Genomic DNA, 21,807 nt, shown 5'->3' with positions numbered 1-21,807 from the left:
GTTAAATTACATTTTTTTCCCAAAAAAAAATTAATTATTTAAATATGCAAACACATTACAAGCATTACATTAATTATGTAGTGTTGCTTGCTACCCTTGAGACCCGGCCTACAGTATCCCTCTTAACAAAAGAAAGACCATTATTTACTCTTACAAATACCTTTCACCTTACAGGACATAATTAAAACAAACTTACTATTTTGCTTCGTAAATTAACACTGATTTACAATATTGCCTCCAGCTAATAAATACCTCTAGTTCAGAGAAATCACATGACTACTATTTGTTATTTACCATTACAAACTGTCTTGTTTTAAAACTTGCATGCTGTGATTAAACAATTAACAGAGAATCAAATAATGTGTTGCCCACGTATCAAAAATTAATAATTGGTTAATTGTCAGTCATTAAGTGCAGTGAGTTTCAGTTGTAACCACCAGAGGGCAGCATGGTGAGGGATCCAATGACAACTCTCACCCCAAAAAAACTCCATGAGATAAAATGTGTGGTGGAGCCCAGGGCTGCATATGAGACTCAATCAAAGAAAGACCTGCGATCCAACTTCAACATCATGAGGGCTTTTGGTGGGAAAGACCTAACCAATGCAAAAAGCAGAGGGAACCTTGGTGCGGGTTACAGCTCTATGTGCAGTAAAAATAAATAGAGAGCCAGTTTTCAATATGTAGGCTCATTTGAAGGTCATCTGCACTTGTTTTGAGCCTTTTCGTGAATAACCGCAACATGAAGGCAGGATGTCATTTGAGTGCCAGAGATGTATCTAAAGTAGAAAGAGCGATTGTAGAATGAGATTGCTTTTGTTGAAAGCATTAAAACAATTAACTCGACAATCACTCATCTCACATAACGATTAATTAATAATAGGTTGTGTGTAATTTTAAATACATTTAATTCCATGTACAGTTTTGACCCCAAATCAAATCATCTCAATAGGTATGAATGAAATAAATTGATCAACAAAAATAATCAACTCAAATTTAACAAGGACAACAACAAAAACAACAACCAACAGGTTAAACGCATGTTACGTATCTGATCTGTTGCTATTTACATCTTAAAAACTAATCTATAATTAGGTCAAGAGGGCAAAAACTAATTTATGACTAAATCGTTTGGCTTATATGACTTGCTTTTGACTTGTGAAATAATGGCTCCGCTGCTCCTCTGTGATGGTGATACGCTTCCTCTAAAACAGTGACGTACCCTTGCCAACAGTCTATGTTTGGGTGTGTAGTTAAATGAATCAGAGGTGAGGCAGGTTGGCGTGTTGTCACTAGAATAAAAAAAAAAAAAAGGCAGTTTAATTTTTTGTACAAAGCCCACTAATGCCACTATCTGGGTAGAAGTGACATATTAGATCCACACTGAAAGACTGAGATGAAGGCAATAACTTTATAATATTTAATAACCTTAACGACACCAGATCAAAATTAACATTTGTCCGTAGACCCACTCTGTTTTAGGCCTCTATACTTCAAACTTAATGAGATTCCATCAGCCTTGCATGTACTTTTGGGTTTGGTGGTAACTTCCTAATCAGAAGCTCAGCAGGTGAGCCTATAGTAACCGTTGTTGCAGTCAGAGAATTGCTCTGACTCAATATGAGTATGAAAATCCAGAGGCGTCGCACAGACGATGTAAATGGAGGGAGCAAAAAAGGCTCTCTGGGATTAGAAAACAATGGAAAGCAATCATAAATGATTCAATTCTGGCCTGCTCTTTGTAAATTATTCAACATATTTCCCACCTAAAATGTGCCCCTGAAACACTACCATGGCTTTGCCTTTAAATAGGCTACACAGAGGAGAAAGTGAACATTACATGCTCTGGGTGTTTTATATTGTCGTGTTGTAATGGCGAGAGCAGCGGGGCAACAAACAGCGACAAATAAATCATTTGTTCGGCAAGCAGAGCTCCTGTTTTTTCCTCTGTTTGTGTTCTTCTCCAGAGCATGAATCCCCACGCATACAGCAAACTGTGAATGAACGCGGCGATTGATCATGAGTCACACGGATACTATTTCATCACACGGCGTTGTGAAACACAAAAAATGCTTGGATAATAAGTTGGTGTAAGTTGAAGCGGTCTTCACTCTTTCATCAGCCTCTGCTTTGGCTGCGTGATATCAGATGTTCATCAGGGTAAAAGGTTACTATTAGTCACAACCGTGATGGAAACAATGGTGCAGATGCTTTGCTCTATTATTTCATAAGTTAGAGATGATGGGAACCATATTTGTTGTTGTTGTTGTTGTTGTTATTGATTTTGCTGAAAGATTTGATCTTCTCACCTAGATCTTGTCAAGAAGACATTTGCATTTAGCAAACTAATTCCTTAAACACCATATGGACATTCAGTTGGAGCCGTCTTCATCCCCCCGTAGTCTTCCTCATCTGAATATCTTCTTATGTCTGGCAACGTTTCATTGGTCTTGTGTTTTGACTCTGTGAGCCTTTTTTGATCCGCATGAGTTCAGAACAGGAGGAACTTGGCTATTATTTAACAGAGACGTGTCGATACAGCGCATACCAAAAAATATTCTCACTGGTGCTCCTTGACACACACGGAAGGGGGGGGGTCCATCTGTACTGTTTGTTTAAACAACAACGACGGCCATATTGTCCAGACAATGAACAAAAGCAATTGATTTCCAAAAAAAATGTATGTAACGTAAAAAAAAATAAAACCCACATTTCTCCACAATCCTAATACGAATTTCTCCCACAAGTTTCCTTTGGTCCGCTGTGAGAGCCAGGGACCCGATCCCATCTGTTATGCTCAGATACTCGGCGACCCCAGGTCACCTTTATGTTTCCGCTTACGCCCACCGCTCTGCACATCCCACAAATGTTGTCCGTGTCATTTATCACGTCGCTGTCAGGCCAACAAGATGAACAATACCACTGGTAAATGGTCTGCTGTATTTATCGAAATACAAATAGTCATGGCAAAATGTAAGACTTTTTATTTTTACAAATAATACTGTAGCAATTTTAATAATATATTCCTCAAGGTTATCTTATTACTTTTTCTTTCTTTTTGTTCTGAAAGGTTTTGTTCAAATTTTGTATTGCACACATTATATAGCAGGAAACAATGATACACAACACCCACTGGAAGTGACACTCTTGAAAGGTATTTGGCCATCATTAATCTGATTAATTTTCCTGTGATGACACAGCCGGGATAAGAAAGAAGAAAAAAAAGAAAGAGCCCATTCACAAACCTGACACTACTCTTAGGCAATGACTGATTACATCAATTCCAAAGGGATACACTAAGATAAATCTCATGAAATTTTAAACTGCAGTCTCAACATCCTCTATAATATTTTGCGTCATGGCAATTCAATACAAGTCCGCCTGTGTCGCACCACACACATTATTTTAAGTGGTGTCCTTGTCATTACAGTGTGTTTTCCGCTGTATTTTGTTTTATGCCGCCATACTTCTCCTGCCTAAAGGATTCTCCCCCAATCCTGACCCCCCTGCAGGATGTAATGCACTCTTTAATCGAACACCACCAGAATGAACAGACTACTGAATAAACCAAAGCACCATTTAGCACTCGCAGTACAAATACAGTCCAGTCCAACCATTGTATTGCTGTTTTGCACATATTTGCATACTACAGGGGTTTGAGTCAAAGGAGGCTCCAACGATGGCAGTGTCCATTTTTCCACCACTTTGGTCATGGCTGTAATGACTCAAAAGATATTGGGTGGATTGCCGTGACAATCACGGTCCCCAGAGGATGAAGCCTATCGCGATTTGGGTGACAACCCCCACCCCAACTTTTGTAGCGGCACCACAAGGTCACGTTTTCCCTCATCCCTCGATGTTTGCGATGATATTTGGTGACGTTCATGGTCCCCACGTGATGTATCCTTTGTGATCCCCAGTTTGGGTTTTGAGGGACCTTGAGAGCTATACTGAATGCATTGCTGTGAAATGTTCTAACGGTATTCAAAGTCCCTTGAAGTTACATTCTTCCTATTTACTTGAGTTCAGAGTCCTGATGGCTAAGGTAGAAAAAAGGGTTGGGTATGTATCTTCAGTTGTCAGTGGTAATCATCACCGCATACTGTATGACTTCATTATAGTCTCCTGCCAAACCACAAAGGTTACATGGCTGCCGGCACGAGAACGACTACATTTCATCACATTGTGCTTCTGCTGAGTAGTTTTTGTGGACAGATTAAAAAAATATGCGTTACCGAACACATGCCCTGGCCATCTTCTTAATATTTGATATTCTGTGCTCTTGAATTTGCCCTTTTTTGTGCATATGATGAGATGGTTTAAACACAGGATGACAGGGGTTTCTCTGTAAACAGAGTGACGAAGGAGAACCGAAAGTGTGCAGGAGAAGTTGAATATCCGGTAATATTTTTGACCCCTGTCACCATTGCCACATGGGGATTTCCTAAAGAGGAGGTTCAGCTTTGCATATGAAACTGTGGTTTGGGTTCATTTTGGTGGTTACAACTATACACTTGTTTGTAGCTCTAAATGCAACATTTGTGGTACTGATAGAACAATTTACATCTTCATGGGCTGCATTTTACAGATACACTCCCGTATGATCTCGTTTCCCCTTTTCACACTGCAGAATGATACAATGACGGGCTTTATTGTATAAATGGCTAGAGTAAGTGCACCGTTTCATTGGGTGAGTCACCAGACACATCCCGACATCAAATACTTATCTTCCTGCCCTCCTCCTGCTGCTTGCTTCCACTCCCCAAGTGTATCAAAGGAACGCGTATTATTGCGTAACAAACTTTCCTCACTCCGTCTCCAATTCCCTTTCGTGTGTGTGTGTGTGTGTGTGTGTGTGTGTGTGTGTGTGTGTGTGTGTGTGTGTGCGTGCGTGTGTGTGTGTGTGTGTGCGCGCGTGTGCGTGTGTGTGCGTGTGTGTGTGTGCGCGTGTGTGTGCGTGTGTGTGTGTGTGTGCACCACTCATCATGTAGCTCTTTTTGACGTAGCGCGCACTCATCTCCACCGGGACCTCCTGTGTGTGGGAAACGTCAGTCCACGCGCAGGGTGGGGCTGGGTGGGCTGAGCTGAAAGAGGGGCGTGTTTGTGTGTTCGCTTAAAAAGTACCGTGCGGTACATTTCGGGATAGGCTTTAAGTATTCTGGTTCAAGAACGGAGCGGAGTGAAAAATAAAACAAAAAGAAACTTTCCCAAAAAGTTTTGACGCTGAGAGATAGTACGCTGATATAGTCCGGACGTAGAGGAATAATTCATCGCGGAGCCACAGCAGAACACACGCAGATAAAGTAAGATTTGCAGTCGCTCCTACTCCAAGTGTTTTTTAATATATACTTATAAGGGAGATGTTAAGTGAAGTGCAAATTTGAAGCGGCACGCGCACGACCTAACGGTTTCTTAAGACCAGATCAAGCCTCTCTTACAATTGAGCCTCAGTCAGATGATTCTCCAGAGAGGGAGGCTCACATCCCAGACAGACAGAGACATATAAGCACATTAACAGAAAGGAAGACCATATAAAAAAATAAAAAATAATATATATATATATATATATATATATATATATATATATATATATATATATATATATATATATATATATATATATATATATATATACCTTTGTTGCAAAAAACAATCCAACCATCAGCTCCCTTGATTTGTTTTTTCCAGCAGTTGATAAGAAGAAGAGGAAGGCCTTCCCAGCCTTTATTTTAATTTTGTTCTCTATATTCAGTAAAGAACAGTCAATTAGTTTTATCTTCTCTTGACGGTTATGCAGTGCATGGGATTTAAACCATTTCTTATTTTGTTTTGTTTTCTGCATGTATATGCTTTTACTATGTTGTAACATTTGATATATATATTTTTACTCAATTCATTTTACACATCACCAGACAAAAAACACGCCCGGCCGTTGAAAGCCACTGCGTTGTTGTTTGGAAACAGTGACTTGAATTCGAGGCGCTTATCTCTGGGGGCCATTGGGCATACCAGAGGACCAGCATGCCAACACAAACCAATGAGGGGAAGTGCAGAGCTGCAGAGGGACAGCGAGAGGGCACAGCACAACGGAGGAAGAAGTGATACATGATAGGCGGGGGACAAAAGATGAAGCAGAAACATTTGTTTTCAAGCTTGGCCGGCAGCTGTATTATAAATCCATTTAAACGTGTGCATTAAAGTGTGAGGGAAGAGCAGCCAAAAATTAGGTTAGTGGAATGGCTTTTCATGGTTTTAGGGGGTTGAGTGGATGACTCTAATTGGGCAATTTTAAACCACCTAAGGTGCAGTAGTGAGATAACTTGGCTTTATTAAAGCCTGTGAAGACCCAAATTACGAACAAAACAGCCCAAAGGTGCTTTTGTTCAGTTGGTATATGTGACAATAACCCATATTTGCAGTATACTATTTGGCCAATTACAGTTGTACAGTTGTATGTGCCTTTCATCAACCCAAATATTTGGTCACCCATTGTCTGAGCGGGTGAGAAAAAAGCAGAGCCAACCAAAATGTTCTGAACTCTGTTGTGCATTTCACTCCATTTCAGTGCACATTAAGGGTTTCTTTTCACCAAAATTTGAGATGGAGCAAAAGGCGGTCCAGAACGTTTCAGTGAGCGTGACTTCAGTTTTTGGGTGGGGTTCGTGTTGCAATAACAGCTGACTCGATCCATTGTGTCTGTCACAATGATTATGAATGTTTTCAGCCAAATATTTAGAGGATTTGGAAACAGTCGAAGGGAGGGGAATGTCATTTGACCGGCAGATTAACTCAGGAAGTCCAAGAGTTGAAAAGTCAGAAGTGGCCCCAATATCACACACACATACACACACACACTCACACACATACACACACACACACACACACACACACACACACACACACACACACACACACACACACACACACACTTTCACATGGATTTTGAGGATCTGATATGTGAGGCGCCCCTCCCTACCACCTGTTCTTCAGCTGTGTACCCTTTGAACTGCGTCACATACCATACCAGCCTCATGCAAATATTTAACCATCAAATCAATACAAAACAGGAACTTTATCAAGGACTCTCTCTCTGCTGCTTATCTTTATAAAATAGCCTCAGTGCTGTAACTTGCCTCGCGTGACACCTCGCCACCTATCCAGTCTCAACTTTTCACTTTTACTTGCAAGCAGAATGCTAAAGTTTAACACAAACAAATTAATGAGACGTGGCGGAGGCACGGAGCTAAGTTGATGTGCAATGGACCACTTGGTAAACCCCCTCGCCTCCAGCAATTATCCAGTCATTGCTCCACCGCCAACTAGGAATGGCGTGTTTATCTGGTCCAACATCAGCAGCTAACGTTAGCTTGCCAGGCGCTTACTACATTCAGTATATTGCCTCGCCTCGCCTACTATTTCCACATTGCTTTTTAGGGTGACAGTTTGCTTTCAAGAATCCTTGTGCAGGACTGGAACTGAACAGAACGTCCCATGTGGGAGCCAGCGGGATCCGATTTTGAGAGCTAAGCTAACAAAATAGGGGCTTCGTCCCACATAGTAGCCTATTGGTTTTGGACAGGTTTGCACTCCAGTAAACTCCAGGCAAAACTGATGAGCTTCAGCCCCAGTCTTTTTTGTGTTTAAGACCCTTTTTTGACAAGTCTTGTTTTGAAATTAGCTGAAGTCGACCAGAGACACAGCTTTCGGCGAATTCAAAGAGTTAGCCTTCATTAGCTTTCAAGCAACGAGTGATGAAATCTGTAATATTAGCGGGGGAAAAATGGACAATGCATGCTTAAATAAAAGAATCCTGTTTCTGTGCCTCTGTGTGAAAATACACACTTTCTTTCTGTCTTTCTCACCAACAAAGTTAATGAGTACGAGCCAATCGGAGGCAGAGGATGGTGGGTCAGGACTTTCAAGGGAGGCTATAACCAACATCTTCTTTGCATGTTTACAATAAAACGATACATTTCTCCTGCCTATCTGCATTACTGCATCTCATCACAGTTTATGGGTGTTTTACAAGAGCGAACAAAACGCCTCGAGTGCTTTCATTTTATGGCATTTATGTTAAGACAGAGAAGTCGCAAATGGTGAGAAAAAGGAAGGAAAGGGAATGAGAGAGAAAGCCCCCCGTCCCCGTCACTTTCTTATTTTCACTTTCCTAATGTTGACATTTGGTGTATGTAAACCCAATTTTCCAACTCCGAGGATGAGCAGGAAGGGACGTCTTATCTTCAATGTGACAAATGATCCAATTTCGTTGTGATTATTGTCGCGCTGTATGAGGGTGGGGAGTTGACAGTGTGATAAATGTTCGTATGATCTACAGTGCTGGACATCCACAGTGTATGCACACACACAGAGATATACACACAAACTACATTATTTCGTAACAGCCAAGGTGAGGCAGATGGAATCCAGCTGCTTCGAGGAGCTATGTTAGATTGAGTGTAGCCAACAAGGACGAAAGGCTGAACAGGCCACAAGATTCTTTGAGAAAGCTCGACGGCCGAGGAGAGTGCAAGTGCGGAATGTGGTAATTGTGGGAAAAAGTCAAAAGAAAGAGTGCATTTGCTGTTTTTATGATGTGAGATAAAAGAAAAACAAAATCTTGTTGGAATGAAATGCACTGCAGCACACTGCCAATGACCTCTACGGGCGTGGACTATGCATCTTTTAGTCTCATGAACAATGATGTTGAGCTGCTGGGTTTCTCGCTGCTGTCTAGTTGTTGCAGGTGATTTTGGTTTGCTCTCACCACAATACAATCAAATGAACGGAATTTTGTATGTGGCGCTCACATTGTCAGCAAAAAAATATTATTCGGAAAATTCAACAGCACATTTCCAATATATTTTCCAATAAGAAAACTGTTTACAGCGAAGTCTGGGGATTATTCAGAGGCACACATTCCAAAGCTTGGTCAAATAAAACCCAGAGTATCTGCATTGCTTGTGAACCACTAGGGCAGTGGTTCACAAGCTGGTAGTTGAGACCCCTAATTGGGTCCCATAGAAGATCTGAATAGTCACATGGTGATTCAAATTAAAACGAGAAAAACAAATCTGATAGTAGTTGCAGGCTTGTGTTTTTTTCCCCTTGAACTATAATACTGTCAAATCCTTAATCCTCTCAGGATTCTTCAAATGAGATAAACTAAGATGGACAAACTATTCTGTCCATCATAGGGCATACTATGTGATTAGGGGTCCCAATGGGACACTGTTTCATTTGAATGGGTCACAAGCCAACACATGTTGGGAACCAGTGCATTAGAGCTTCGTGCAATGTATGTATGAAAGGTGCTATACACATATTATTATCACAATGTTTCCCTTTAGACCTTCTAATTGTTCATCTACACTATAGCTTATTTTCAGGAGGTCTTCCAATCTGTATACCATAACAAAGTAGTAACTTAATGTTATTATATGTATCTGCAATTGTATTCCTGAAATTGAAATAGCATTTTCCTCAAATGTCCCCCAGAATGCCAGGTGAGCGGTTGTCTGTGAGAGGCACGTCGGAGGTGGGGCGCTTCCCCGGAACAGCCCCACCCACCAGGGTGGAGCTGACCATTCATAAAGATGGGGAGAAGAAACCGGAGGAGGGAGGCTGTCGTCGCTGGTTCCGGAAGATGTGTCCGTGCTGCTGTAAGCGCCAGAACAGCACCTCCTATGATGTTACAGATAAGGTGGAATTTGTCAAACCCCTGGCTCCGGAACCCATAAAGCCAAAGCCTGAGAATGGAGAAACGAAGGAGATGGACGGTAATGTCACATACTTTAAGTGTACATTGTGGTATTAAATTGAAGGGAGTACCGTAGGTTAAATTAAACTTGATTATTTGATGTTGCACATCAATGTTGACCCTTACGTAGTCATAGACGCTGCAATGCAGACGCATACTTGAAATTCATGTTGAACCTTCCTCTCTCAGAAATACATTTTTTTGTGAATTCTGTGGACCTGCTGAGCTCCAAGACGGGCCAGAACAGACAGGAGCACCACACCGACTCGTATCAGGGGGACGAGCTGATCATCCGCAGAGGACAGACCTTCCAGATGGAGCTGGAGCTCAACAGGCCCTTCAATGCTGACAATGGCAAGCTGCATCTGGAGCTTAAGACAGGTATGGAAGAGATGGACAGTTGACTACAATCAATATGATAGAGACAGATTGAGAGTTGGGTACACTATTTAGGTGAGCAACAGCAGGGGGGCAGTGCATGGTTAGGGCTTAAAAAGCAGAGCATGTCGCATCAAATTGCATATTGCAGAAAAATGCACTCAGAATGCAAAGGGTTGAAGGAAAGAAAAGTACTTAGAAACTGAAACAATAAGAAAAAGCAACTCTGTCATCTGACAGGGTTGTGTTTGTACAGAAGACGTTATACAACTGTTATTCACAGGTTGAGTGGTACTTTCCATGATGTGGGAACTGATCTTATTGAGTAGAATTGGCGGAGTGCCCCTTTAACCAGTAGTTGCAACAAGCCCGTGTGAAACGCTGAGGAACGAGCGACCGGCTCAAAACAAAGCATTGGGAAATGTGGTCCAAATGCCACGCATAGCAAGCACATTTAAATCGAGCAGCAGTGCAGCTGTAGCTTGTGCACTACACACGTTTTGGATTCCTCCCACCACCTCACAGTGTTTACAGCTTCCAGACGCAGGACACCGGACACCTCGTTCTGGTATTTACAGGCCTCATACAACAGTGATCCACTACTCGCTTGGGAAATAAATGGCCCTTACATCGCCACAGAGCGGTGATTTGCCATCACCTGCTGCTTAGATAGTTACATGGAGGAGAAACAGAATGGACACACATAAATGTCTGAGCCTCCACAGTCGACAGGCCCCCAATACCTTTGCTTTCACCGTCGCATTTGCTGTGAAAAGATGTTAAGTACTGCCCTGAAAGCTGGTTATTTCGTTCAACTATGAAGCTGAATAAAGATTCAAAGTCAATATATATATATTTTTAAAGTCAATCCGGCTGAAAAGAGTGTTTTTCATGGATTTCCAGAGAGAGGAAGCCCTGGCTGCGGTCGGATGGAGAACAATGGTTTCTCGATCGACTCCATATTTGCTTTAGCAAATGGTAGCTAAAGCCCAGCAGGGTGGCACAAAGAAAATAGTTCAGGGGAAATCATCCAATAATATTTTTAGAGTAGGTCAAAAAGTCTTAATCATGCTAACTGGAGAGAACGGACTTTGATATTACCATTTTGTCTGAAAGTCACATAAAGGGAATGGGCTTGGCTTCCTGCAGAGATGCGTGTGTGTGCAGCGTGGGAGGTTTTCCAGACTGTGAAAAGCCGGGTGAAGGGGTGAGATACATGGTGATTTACAGTTTTCTAAGGCTGCAACACAATTATCAGTGAAGTCCGTCCACTCCTGCTGTCTAACTTCATTCAATCCAAATATTCAAGGATTGCAGAAAATCGGAAGAATTGAAAAGCACTTTGTCGAGCTGCACAACTTATATTTTTACTTGCACATAAAAAGCAAAATGTTACTCAAAGATCATTTTGACTGCACAAACCAAAATGTACAAGTTTCTGTGCATATATATTAACACATATGCATACACTCTCTTTGGAACATGTTGTGACAGACATCTTGTTCACACTTGGAGCATCAGCTGTGTTGTGTTTATTTCAAATATATAGGAATGTGTTTCTGAATTAATTTTTTTTAATTTCATTTTCTCAAGTTTATTTGTTGTTAATAATTTTTATTGGAAAGGTTAGCTATATATCTTTTCATCGCTCTGGTTCACAGCAAATCGGTTGCATGCAGGTATACTTTAATCTTGACATTTTGGGAAACACGCTTATTCGGGTTCTTGCCAAGAGTTTGCTGAGAAGATTGAAACCACTCACATGTTTGCCTGTTCCACGTGATGCTCCGGCGAAGACCGTTAGCTTAGCTTAGCATAAAGACTAGAAGCAGCAGGAACCAGCTAGCTGGGCCTTTCCCAGATAAGTAACTCATACACTTGCATTTTCATACTGCCTAAATAAGCAAGATATAACTTAGTAATTAGAGGGCTTCAGAGGTCTTCATGCAAAGCTAAACAATGGTCTTACGGCTGTGATTTCATATTTAACAGACAGACATGAATGCGGTATCAATCATCAACATCCAACAACCATATTGTGCAGCACAACAGGCATTCGTCCTTGAGAAGTTCATTTTTACTCAACTATAATAAATATGTTCCAGGTCCCCTGCCCTTGGTGTCCAAAGGCACCCATGTCATCATCCCACTGGTGGATAGCCTGGAGGACGAACGCTGGGAGGCCAAGATTGTAGAGCAGAACGGCAACCGAATCAAGCTGTCCGTCAACTCGCCAGCCAGCGCTGTGATTGGCCTGTACGGGCTCTCGGTGGCAACTAACTCGTCAAAGGGCGAGGCGGCAACTACTCATGACTCCACCAAGAACATCGTCATGCTCTTCAACCCTTGGTGTGAGGGTAAGATTGGCAGCGGGTGTGAACGGGGGTGGGGCAGAGGGTTTACACAGATCCAGTGCAGGAATGTGGCACAAGGGAAGGAAAGAAGACAAGTTCTCGTTGATAAGAGGAGAAAAAATGTAGGAAGAAAGCACAGACGCCGTTGCAGAACAAAATGTCAGGAATGAGTTATTATCCGGTTTACTGTTAGGTTTGAGGTGGAGTTGCTTCAGAAAAATCTATGTTTTACTTGCAGGGGAGCTGTTTGATGCAGCCCAATTACCAGGGAAAGTGTTCCTACAACATAGTTGCTTTATTTTACGAAGAGCCTTAGCATTCCGATAGCAATACTAGCACAAAGTCTGTCCGTTTTAATCTGTGAGAAGGATCCTGAGATAATGTAACACATGTGTGAGGAAGGCCAACTCAATCCATGAGCATGTTGCTGTCCATCAAAAAGCAACAGCGTGACCTTGTATGTGAGTTACATAAACCCACTGGCTATGATTCAAGCCTGCTGGCTCACTTGGTTATGCCGCTTAGGCACCACGTTGAACTCACGTTAACATATTTTCTTTTGGCCACTTGGGGGCAGAGGAAATAAGCCGTAAATACAACTGACATATTATCACCTTTTAAGTTAACTTGTGCAGTGCCCGTACCCCGAGTACCCATTCGAAAGGGAACTATTACGTCGCTCCCAGTATTGAAGCTCACGGCGTCACACGGGGGAGGCGTGCCCGTTCGTAGTGCGTGCCGATTGCTTGGCCCCGAGTCCGGGGCATGCTGCAGTGAAGCGCAGAAGAGCTGTGATGGTTGTAATATTAGTATCCGTGTGCATGTTTTGGATTGGCCCTATTGCTTGGCTGCCGGTATTGCTTTTTACAGACATGCAGATCGTGAAGACATGCTCAAGTTAGCGGAACCATTAAGCGCTGCCTCCCTATTGCTAGACAGAGCACTGTGTGACAAATGCAACAAATATGAATGTGAACGAATGTGACAAAGCAGTCCAAAGGGTTCCTCGCCAATACACCACGTGCGAGGTAGGTCTGATGAGCGCTTATCAAGATGTACAATGAACACACAGATAGACAGACAGACAGAGATTCATGAGTTAAATATGCTAGAATGGCTAGCAGACGGGTGCCTATTTACACACCCAGCAGAGCAATGTTAGCATTTGGAGCAGTGTTTCCAGAGGTCCAATATCATGTTCACTCTCCTCTTAGGGGCCTGTTTCACATAGATAGACTTTGACTGATATAAAATGATAGCCAGACTTCAAATAAATGTCTCCATTCATCTATTGGACAAACTGTCTTTAGTTATATTATATACTATACGCAGGTCTCATTTACCTTGTGGCTTTTTGCCAAAATGTCAGAGGTCAGTCTCATTGTTTTAAATTACAATAATTACATTAAATGACGAAAGCATGAGGAAATAAAGTCCATTGTTTATTCTGCCGTCCTCAGCTTGCTGTGCACTGTAAATTCCCTGGACAGAATATTTGACAAAAAATAAACACACCAAAAATAACAGTGGACCTGGATTTGATAAAAGGACGCTCTGTCTTTCATTAAGGCATGGCCGCTTTTGGCAGCAAGCCCAATCTCCTGTTCCCTCTTTCAATCTTTTCTTCCCGAGACCAATCTCTCCCTCGCGCTCATCAAATTTAAAAATCATACAATTACTGTATAGAAAACACAAGCTCACAGTAATCCTGCAGCTGGTGACAACCTGTGCTCTCCCTCGCTTTAACGGCCTCCATGTGTGTTTCCTGCCTTTATGTGCCTCTCCCACCCAGTCACCCTGCGTGCTGTCTGTCAACCAAATCCTCACCCCATTGCATCATTGCTCTGTTTTCTGGCCTGCTCCTCCTCCTACACATCCTCCTGTGTGTGTGTGTGTGTGTGTGTGTGTGTGTGTGTGTGTGTGTGTGTGTGTGTGTGTGTGTGTGTGTGTGTGTGTGTGTGTGTGTGTGTGTGTGTGCGCGGCTGTTTCTCCCCATATTGCAGAAATAATCAGTAAGAAGAAAAAGCACAAATTATCACAGCTGCCAGATGCTGTAAGCCTCAACCTCTACTTTCTCCTGTAAACTCTCAAGACAGTCTGCTACGCTCCCCTCCCCCTCGCCCCTCTCCCCATCCCAAGCATAACTCCCATCCTCCATTCGTCCCTCATGACTTTGTTAAACCTCTTCCTTCCACTTGATTTTTCTCATGTCAATCTTGGGTACTCTTGTACCTTTACCGCTTTCCCTTTCTTTCTTCTCGTCACGTACCCCTCCCCCCCTTCCACCCACTGGTAATCACGATGGCAACAGCAAGAGATAAAAGCACTGGGGAAAAACAAAGACACCGTTTTGTGAAGCTCATGTCAGGGGTGCACGCCCAAGTCTGTGGAGCTAATGTCACTCAAAACAGTCTGTTTCCCGTAAAAGAATGTGGGGCCCCATTGCAAGGTCCATGGACTCATTGTGTTGCCTAACCATTTCCTGGCCTTGGGGAGTCTCTCACAGAATTTGTAAAAAATAAATCACATTCTTAAGTGATTTGGTCACTGAGTCTGGATTCAAGGTAACGTTCACAGATGGAGAGGAAACCAACATCTTGACTGGAGCAAATCCTTAAATGACAATCTTACAGTTGTATGTCCTGTCCAGGCTGGGTTAAGGATCAACTGGAGTTGTATGTAAAATTAAGAATACTCAAGCGTATACAATGTACAATTATAACGGGCGATTATCACCATGTCTTTCTAGAGGACGCAGTGTTCTTGGATGATGAGGAGGATAGGAAGGAGTACGTTCTGAATGACACCGGGAGGATTTACTACGGCACCGAGAAACAAATAGGCGCCCGCACATGGAACTTTGGCCAGGTACGCACACTATCATGACGAGTCGGGACTCGAGAGCAATGCATTTATGGGTTTGGATGAACATGACATCACTGTCTGTGGCACTCAGCCCATTTGTCTCGACTGAAGATGTAAATCTTTAAAAGAGGGTCACAAATATATTGTTTTATTAGTTATACAAATTTAGTGCACGAGTGAGCATCTCAATGGGCCTATCCTGGTTACATAAAGGTAAATCAGATCAATAAAAATCAGATTTTCATCAGCTGCTTTTCTTTATTAAATTATCAGTCGCACATGCTTTTAGTTATGTTTAGTAGCCTCATAAACTTTAACTCCATTTTTGCTGAAAGAACAGCACCATCTTCCTGTTTTGTGTCATAAAGCACAATTGTGAAATGCTGTAAAGCATGGAGGCTAGAAGCTGCAAATCTCATCCGTAATCTCTACACTTTCTCAATTATTGTAGTTATTGTTTATTAATGCTTTAATAAGACTTGTATTTACATTTGATCCATTACTATGATTCAAAATCCCCCTTTGAATGAACTCATTTCCTTTGCTTTGTCTTTTTGTCTTTAGTTTCATGAGGGAATCCTGGAAGCATGTCTGTTTATCCTGGAGAAGAGCGACATGCCACCATCTGGCCGAGGGGATCCTGTTAATGTGGTTAGAGTCCTATCTGCCATGGTGAGTTTAGATTTATATTGACATCACACACTCCCAGGATATTAGAAACACTGAAGTCGTGAGTCCAAGTCCCCCAAGGCTCACATTTCATGTATTCAGTTAACTTGTCAATTATTATGTATTTCCGTGGGGGCAGAGGAAATAAGCCGTAAATACAACTGACATATTATCACCTTTTAAGTTAACTTGTGCAGTGCTCGTACCCCGAGTACCCATTCGAAAGGGAACTATTACGTCGCTCCCAGTATTGAAGCTCACGGCGTTCTACGGGGGAGGCGTGCCCGTTCGTAGTGCGTGCCGATTGCTTGGCCCCGAGTGCGGGGCATGCTGCAGTGAAGCGAAGAAGAGCTGTGATGGTTGTAATATTAGTATCCGCGTGCATGTTTTGGATTGGCCCTATTGCTTGGCTGCCGGTATCGCTTTTTACAGACATGCAGATCGTGAAGACATGCTCAAGTTAGCGGAACCATTAAGCTCCGCCCCCCTATTGCTAGACAGAGCACTGTGTGACAAATGCAACAATTATGCTCACATTTCATGTATTCAGTTAACTTGTCGATTGTATTTCCGTGAATTTTATTTCCCAACATAAAATGCTGTTTCCGAGCAGCCTCCACACTGCCAGGGAGAAAAGAAATAGTTAATTTTTTGGCCTGAATGTAGTCAAATTCTCACAATATTGATAATACAAATTGAGTTTTGAATTACCCTTCATATGTTTCATAAATTGCAGCTAACAAATTTGCAGGAACAGTGCAGAGGTCGTGACCACAGTGTTTTCATTAGTAGCTATGAGCCTATGAGTACTGCTTGGGAAATGATTATTTAATTGGAATGTAAATGAGAGCAGCCATTTGTAAATGTATCGGCGTAATCTTCAGATAAACGCTCAGGACGACTTTGGAGTCCTGGTGGGGAACTGGTCCGGGAATTACTCTGATGGAGTCTCTCCTTCGGCGTGGAGTAGCAGCGTGGAGATCCTGAGGAAGTACCACTCCTCCAATGGAACGCCTGTGTCGTATGGACAGTGCTGGGTCTTCTCTGGGATCACTACAACGGGTGAGTGTGGGGGGGGAATAAAACAGAGAGAGTGTGTGTTTGTGTTTGTGTGTGTGTGTGTGTGTGTGTGTGTGTGTGTGTGTGTGTGTGTGTGTTCCCAGTGGACACGTGAATTTGATCAACAGTCAACAGATCCTAATCAGGCCCTTTTCATTAGCTCTCACTACTCTTTAACAGAATACTTCATTCATGTGCGTATAACCGCAGGGTCCCTCACATCACATGGTAGTTAGAGCTGACCGTAGCACCTGATAGCACGCCGTAGCTCATATACACCCTAAATACCTCTCATTGGCATTCCTGTCATACCTCCCAATTTTGTCACTGATAGAGCCGCATGTGTTGCGTTCAGTCAGCCGGGACAATAAAGTCCCATGCAACCACGAAAATACCAGCATCGTGGAAATGTCTGAAGTCATTATGTTCAAGCCCGAGCATCTGGCAACATAACTCAACTATCAAATGACCTCGTAAATTGACTTTTAATGAATCTCTCTCTGTCTTTGTCACCAGTGTTGCGGTGTCTGGGCATACCCGCCCGCAGTGTGACCAACTTCCAGTCCGCTCACGATACTGACGTATCCCTCACCACAGATGTGTATTTTGATGAGAACATGGATCCGATCGACTACCTCAATAGTGACTCTGTGTGGTAAGATGTGTAACTTTACATGGCCGGGGCACCTTGCTTGAGAAAATTGCCTGCTGCTAAGTCCATACCTTAGGAATGCGGCGTATATTTAGATCTGCTCCAAAAGCAGTCCTCTAATTAGAAACCTCAGGGACGTCATGCCCGTCCAATTATTTGCCCCTCCCTTCAGACTATGGAGGCTAATCTGGTATCAATCTGTAATCCAGTGCTCTTGTGTCCTTAAAGGTGCAGAGAATTAATATAGCAGCAAACAACTATATGCTATGTAGAAATATAGTAGAGTGATGTCTTCCTGAGCAGAGAATTAAGTCGCTCTCTCTGTGTCTGTGTTGTAATCCTAGTTTCTCCTTGCTTTGTTTACATAGCCGGGCCGGCCCACATGCTTTTAATTTATGTTACTGACTGTGAGCGCCCCCCATTGGTCAGATCTGGAGTCTTATGGCAGTTATAGCTGATAAGGCCACCCCGACCGATGCCGTTGGTTGACCCTTAGCTAAGCACAGTCTCTAGCTCTTGCTCTGTCAGCAGTTTTGCACTATTTACACTGTTAGCGCTGTTTGCTGCAAGCCTCCAGTAAGTAATTTCCTGTTCCTGCCCAGCAATGTAAACCAGGCACTTGTTGCAATGTAGCTAAATGTACCAATGCCAGCTTCATTTGTGTTAATAATGCCTGTTACATCAAGGTTCCATTTTTGTTTTTACAACATTGTAGCCATACTTGACAACACCGACACACATCATGAAAACACAATTCTTAAATTAAAATGCCTCTAATAAGTTTAAATGAAGAATATACTATGTGATAGTTAAGGAATAGCATTTTTGTGAAATTTTCATATTCGTTGTCTTTCCGAGAGTCAGATGAAAAGATTGATACCACTCTTATATGTATTTGTCAGATAATGTTAGATAGAAGACGGAGAGACGGAAGGTGGGTCACAAAAAAGGTCTCAAAAAAGTGGACAGGGCTGTTCGCGCCTATTTCCATCTATCTTTATGCTAAGATAAGCCGTCTATCTCTTGTCACAAATAAGCATATTTTCCAAAATGTCAAACTACGCCTTCAACTGAGACCTCAAACAAACACTATTTAATCCCATCTAGGAACTTCCACGTATGGAATGACTGCTGGATGGCGAGACTAGACCTGCCCCCTGGTTATGGAGGATGGCAGGCTGTTGACTCTACTCCCCAGGAAACTAGCCAGGGCACCTTCCGCTGCGGCCCCGCCTCCGTTAACGCCATCCGCTCTGGCCAGGTCTACCTCAAACACGACACGCCGTTTGTCTTCGCTGAGGTGAGTGTTCGAAATTCGCAAGCGGGCATTCTCTCAAGGCTCATTATGATTACTGAAGTGAAGGGAATGTGGTCAAACTAGATTGCAGGCACAGATCGTCTAAAATAGTGAACTTTAGAACTGTATCAGGCATTAATTCTGACATTTTAATAGATGTAATTTAGTGAGTCTCAGCAGACGCCTTTTTTAGCAGCGTGCATGCTTTTCAAATAGAAAACTACTTTTTTCGGTTCCCTGTCTCTTGCTCAAGAACCGAGCTCACCATTGTTCACAGTGAGAAAAAAAAAGGAATTTCTTCCAATATCCACTTGTACGGAGCAAAGATTCATAATAAATAAGAGTGGTGTGCACTTTGGATCCACTTCATCGTCGGTATGAAAGGCAAACTTCTCATGTAGCCTCCTTGTGGATACTTTTCTATCAGGTCAACAGTGATAAGATCTTCTGGCAGAAGAACCTGGACGCCACTTTCAGCCAGATCCACAGTGAGAAGAAAGCTGTGGGCCACTGCATCAGCACTAAAGCAGTGGGCTCTGACGAGCGGGCAGACATCACGCACCTGTACAAACACCAAGAAGGTACTGGCAAGCATATCGTAATTTAATACTTTATTGCTGCATCGATCAACATTCCCCTTGTTTGACCCCACAACTGCCCACCTGCTGCTCACACTATTAAAATGTGTCTCTTTTTTGCTTAGTTTGAAGGAATGTGTCCCATATTTCCTGTGTCTGTTGATAAATCCCCCAAAAAACATTAAACCGAATGAGGCTCACTCACATTCTCCTCTCTCTGCACCAGGTTCGGAGGAGGAACGCATCTCCGTGGAGACTGCCAGTCGCTTTGGCAGCAAGCCGGATGTCTACTCCATGGCCATGGCAGAGGACGTGTGCATTGAGGTGAAAATGGAGGGCGAGGGGCCCAGGATGGGTGCTGACGCCCATCTGAGCATCCTGGTGAAGAACCTGAGCTCGCAGCCGCGTCGGACCACTCTGCACAGCCAGGTGGCTGTCATGTACTACACCGGGGTACTGAAGGGCACCATCAGGAAGGAGCAGATGCCTATGGATCTCTTGCCCAACGAAGGTAGGCTGTCCACTGAGTGTAAACGCTGCAATTGTTTCATACTAACAATGGCTCAAACATGTACGTGAAAGAGGTTGTCCACTGTGAGAGACTTACAGTTATCACCCAACTATCGGCGAGTGGAAATTCAGGGCTGTAGTGTGAACGAGACACCCGGATCTACAAAGAGCCTGTAACTTAATTGTTTATATTTACTCTCAGTGCTTGCAGCAAAAAATGCTCTAAAAACCTTCTGTACAATACCTGTCCACAAACAAACAGCAAGTAGATCATTCTCTCAGGAGCTGGTGGAGACCAAAACATAAAGGAGAGTGATGAATGCTGATGTTAAGCCGGATCTATTAAGCAGCTGTTTGGCTAACTGCCAAATCGACATAAAAGGCGACAAAAGTGATACACCAGTGTCTTTCTGAGGCTTACTAACATTAGCTGCCATAAGGTACCGGTCATAGAAGACCAAACAATATTGAATTGAGCAAAGGTATGTTTTATTACTCGTGACTTTTCATTTGTGAGGGAAAAATATTCTAGTTTCAGAACTGAATGCAGTAGTCACGCTTTAATGCAATTTAATGTACTGGAACAGCCAGGAGGAGCATTGCTAATAAGGGACTGTAGGTTTATTAAACTCGCCATAACATTAATGAGCAAGATTTGAAGGTGCCAGTTGGGGTGCTTAAAAAAAGAAGAAGAAGCTTGACACAGCCAGACTAGCCAGGCATTGTTTCTAGTCTTTATGCTAGCAGCTAAGGTATTACAATGCTGAATACTGAGCCCAGAGCCATTCGCTGTTCCTCCCCACACAGAGAAGACCATTGAGTGGATGCTGCCCTACCAACAGTACCAAAACGAGCTGGTGGATCAGGCAGCTCTGATGCTGACCCTGTCTGGGAGAGTCAGTGAGACCCAGCAAGTATTAGCCAACCAGACCACCTTCAGGCTCCGTACACCCGACCTCAACGTCACGGTAAGGGGTTGGTTTTTACCGCACATCTTCTTTTCACCAAATGACAGGGGAAAAATGTTTTGTTCACTACTCCGGACTCATTTTGAATTGCCCCTCCGACAGCCTTTGGGAGAAGCTGTCGTTGGTAAGGAGATGGCAGCTAAGATTACCTTCACCAACCCTCTGCCACGTATGCTGAAGGACGTGGTGTTCAGGGTGGAGGGCCTGGGTCTGCAGAAGGGCCACGAGGTGGTTGTTGGGTAAGAACATATCTCTTTGTCTCTTTCACACACATGTTTCCCTCAACATTTCCTTCCTCCAGACTAATATCCCACTCGTCTTCCCCGCCCCCCTTTCAGCGACGTAGGCGGCCACTCCACAGTGACGCTGACGGAGCACTTCGTCCCCACCCAGCCCGGATATAGGAAGCTGGTGGCGTCTCTCGACTGCAAACAGCTCACGCAAGTGCACGGGGTGGCCAATATCGTAGTTCTCGCGCAGTGAGAAGCGACATCACTTCCTGTCCTCTCGTTTGTTCTTCATAAAATATTCACAGAGAGCATCTAATTATATGGAAAGTGTGCTGAATTCCTGTATCTTAAACAATCTTGTTGGTTTTGTACTACAGAAGAATACAAATGTGGATATCTTTAAAACTATGAGTAGACAATTAGCATCTGTAGCATTGTCAGTATTATTTGCTTTTTTTTACTTAAATATAAATCCACACTTATGCCTCGCT

The 21,807-nt window shown here is 43.0% G+C and overlaps 1 protein-coding gene across 1 annotated transcript; it reads left to right on the top strand.

Moving 5' to 3' along the window:
* Window positions 1-9,495: 9,495 nt before the first annotated feature.
* tgm1l1 (transglutaminase 1 like 1) lies at window positions 9,496-21,569 on the top strand (the record flags this gene model as incomplete). Its single annotated transcript, XM_079220275.1, has 13 exons — window positions 9,496-9,775; window positions 9,946-10,137; window positions 12,240-12,491; window positions 15,238-15,356; window positions 15,918-16,025; window positions 16,907-17,084; window positions 17,598-17,736; window positions 18,841-19,033; window positions 19,458-19,611; window positions 19,835-20,119; window positions 20,926-21,086; window positions 21,189-21,325; window positions 21,425-21,569. The coding sequence occupies 13 exons, from the start codon at window positions 9,496-9,498 to the stop codon at window positions 21,567-21,569; spliced, it is 2,343 nt and encodes a 780-aa protein (XP_079076401.1).
* Between the last annotated feature and the right edge of the window lie 238 nt (window positions 21,570-21,807).

This window comes from Taurulus bubalis, assembly GCF_910589615.1.
Source record: "Taurulus bubalis genome assembly, chromosome: 1".
Classification (NCBI taxonomy): Eukaryota; Metazoa; Chordata; class Actinopteri; order Perciformes; family Cottidae; genus Taurulus; species Taurulus bubalis.
Note: the sequence above shows the minus strand (reverse complement) of the source record. Positions and strands in the feature narration are given on the sequence as shown.